Source organism: Nuphar pumila, chromosome 4, assembly GCF_984573655.1.
Source record: "Nuphar pumila chromosome 4, dmNupPumi1.hap1.1, whole genome shotgun sequence".
Classification (NCBI taxonomy): Eukaryota; Viridiplantae; Streptophyta; class Magnoliopsida; order Nymphaeales; family Nymphaeaceae; genus Nuphar; species Nuphar pumila.
The window spans coordinates 120891365-120894352 of record NC_143252.1 but is presented as its reverse complement, the minus strand read 5'-3'; the positions used below and the strand labels follow the sequence as shown (position 1 = coordinate 120894352).

Below are 2988 nucleotides of genomic sequence, written 5' to 3'. Positions count from 1 at the left end.
GATAAAATGGCTTGTTGACAAGATTTTTTTTTCTCAGAACAGAACAATCAATTCCATGCTTTAGATTATGAAGATTCATCATTCTTCATTCCTCTCCTTTCCACACTAGTCATTTCTATCAAGTGTTCATATGTTGTTAATTGTAAATCGCTTTAGCATGTTGCTATATATTCTTCATTAGAAAACCAACAAAATCATCTCATAGGTGATTTGATTCATTAAAATCAGTGCCGCGTTAACCTTTGTTGTATGATAGAGATCTACCCATATTATTACCTAAAGGAGGAACCTGGTGAAAAGAAAACCCTTAAGCTCTCTCTCTCTCACTAACAAAAGAAAATGAAGATGTTTTACTGGTTGAAATAGTATTTTCACAGTCGACACCCAACAAGATTGCTCGAATGATCATATATTTATTTTAACCAACAAAAACATGAAAGATACATATCCAATGCTGGCCAGTAGTTAATTATTTTCTTCAACACAACCGCACAAGATCATGTGCTTTCTGCGCTGGAATTCGTCCTCTACTCATTACGCTCTACCAAAAAGTACTCTCAAACACCTGCATGAATTAATATCATGGGTTAGTAAAATTTGAATTGAGCGAGTTGATGACTACATTAGACATGGTGAAAAGGTTGACTGCATATTTTTCTTATTTTTTGATCGCTTTTGTCGATTGAATCCTACACATGATTTACATGCATTGCTTAGCAGAAAACTGGTTTTGGATCATATAATTGTAATGTGCATGCTGGTTTTTCCACAGCTTCAACAATCAATGGCCCACAATTGTAATGTGCATACAGGGTTTTCCACAGCTTCAACAATCAATGGTCCACAATTGTAATGTGCATACAGGTTTTTCTGGCAGGTGGATCGGTCGACTCCAGAGGTGGCTATGGGGCAAAGTCAGCTGACAGGTTGTATCGTAAAGATGGAGGGTGTTCAGGTGCAGCAGCAAACTAAAGTGTTCAATCACATTGCACTTGATTCTCTTTCAAAATTGTTGGCACATCAAGGGAAGCAGATCAGGTCATGCTGAACATGAGAGTTTTTGCTCATGCCAACATCGTGGCCGTCTGTTTGCATTTTGGATGAATGCCACCTGGTTTTGTTGCCTTTTGAGCTTTTTAAAATGCAAATCGGATGGCCACGATGTCGGCATGAGCAAAAACGCTCATGTTCAGCATGACCTGATCTGCTTCCCACATCAAGTGCAATCACATTGCACACTTTGAGAGTGTCGCTGATACCGGCTGCCCTTCATTTGCTGTTGGGCCCCACAACTGATAGGCTGTTAACCAAAGTCAAAGGGTACAAAATTTCATGGCTATGGCTAGCAAATAGACTATGTTGAATGGGTCTATAGTGCCAGATCGAGGCACGCATCCTACACTCATGATTTGTATCTACAACGATGCAGAGAGAGAGAGTACCAGCACGGATGGAGCAACGTTGAGAGCTAAGACCACAAGTCTTAGGGAGGTTCTCAGCCCTCCTCATCCTCCCTTCTACCTCTCTTTCCTTCACACCTTCCCTCCTCCACCTCTGATCCCCAGATACCAACTGTCTGATGGCTTCACACCGGCACTCTTCCCTCATCTGACTGAGTTGCTGGCAGCACCGGTGTGGTGCCCTATCGCTGCTTCCACCACTCCTCCTGGAGGAGAGCATGATCCAGCCACTCCTCCCATTCTCTACATACCTCCTGCACTCATCCAAATCTATTCTCTCCGATTGGCACCTGGTTGGACCCAGCCAACCTAAACTGGACACCACTGCATTGTCGTCCTCGGTGGTCAGCACCTTGGTCTGGTAGATTGAGGCCTCCACCATGTCCAGCCATAGCAGCAATAGTGCTGTCATGGCCGCATACTTGATGATAGGTGAATAGGCCATTGCTATCTATTCCTTCTTGGTTATGGTTATGCTGAGAGATAGGGAGAGTTTCGAGTGAGAAGTAAGTTCAATGGGCTGTGTTGGTGGTGGTATTTATGTTGTGAAGGTTGGAGAGGAGGCAAACGAGAGAAAGGCACGTAGAGCATTGCATGGGGGCCACGTCCATGATTGGGTGCAACTGAATTGGATACTTCGCAGGGCAGAGGGCCACCATGTATCCTTGATATCCGGGTAAATTTGTCTCAGTGATTACTAAAAATATCTGAAAAATATTTTTAGGTAACCAGGGGAAAGCAATATTTCTCATCAAAGAGTTCATTTCCCTCTTGCTCACCAGGTGGTGTCAACGAGTAGGGTTTGGTTTGGTCCCAGGTAGAACCAGACTTGAACCGGATTTTCGGGTATGGTATAGGGTCCGAACCCAAGTCTAATCGGGTCTACTATAAGAGAAACCATACCCGGGCCTCATAAAAACTACATGAACCAAGCCCCATAAAATAATATTTTTATCATTTTTACACTAAAAAATTATAGGTTTTAATCGGAACCGGGTCAGGCCCGGGTCTGGTTTAAAATTTCATAAATTAACTATACCCGGGACCATGTATTATTCTTATCTTCAAGTTAGAACCTGGGTCTTAATCAGGTATTCTTATTTGTAACCATACCCTGACCCTATAGGGTTTGGTCTGGGTCGGCTCCAGGTAAACCCTACCCATTGACACCCCTAGGTAGGACTCATAAACAAACTGCGCAGCTCCTGACTCAGTTTGGATCGGGTCATCACAAACTCGTTCATGATGGGTTTGTATAACTGATGAGCCAAGCCACAAGCAACTCATTCAACTTAAATGAGTTGAGCCCAAATACAAGGTGTTAGGCTAAAACATGCATATATATATATATATGCCCCATTAGGCTCATCAAAAAATAGTAGGTTTTGGTATTTTTTTTTCTCACATCTAACACCATAGATATGATCCATAGGTTTTGTTTAGTGGGAACCGACTTTTAGATCATCGGAATCTGACCTGTATATAGGTTTTTCTGATGATCCAAAATCAATGGCTATGAAGGCATCAA

General features: G+C 42.4%; 1 protein-coding gene across 1 annotated transcript; it reads right to left on the bottom strand.

Annotated features, from left to right (window-relative positions):
* Positions 1-1226: 1226 nt before the first annotated feature.
* LOC149840839 (2S seed storage albumin protein-like) lies at positions 1227-1905 on the bottom strand. Its single transcript, XM_090005143.1, has 2 exons — positions 1443-1905; positions 1227-1300 (listed from the first exon to the last, which is right to left on the bottom strand). The coding sequence occupies exons 1-2, from the start codon at positions 1903-1905 to the stop codon at positions 1227-1229; spliced, it is 537 nt and encodes a 178-aa protein (XP_089861269.1).
* Between the last annotated feature and the right edge of the window lie 1083 nt (positions 1906-2988).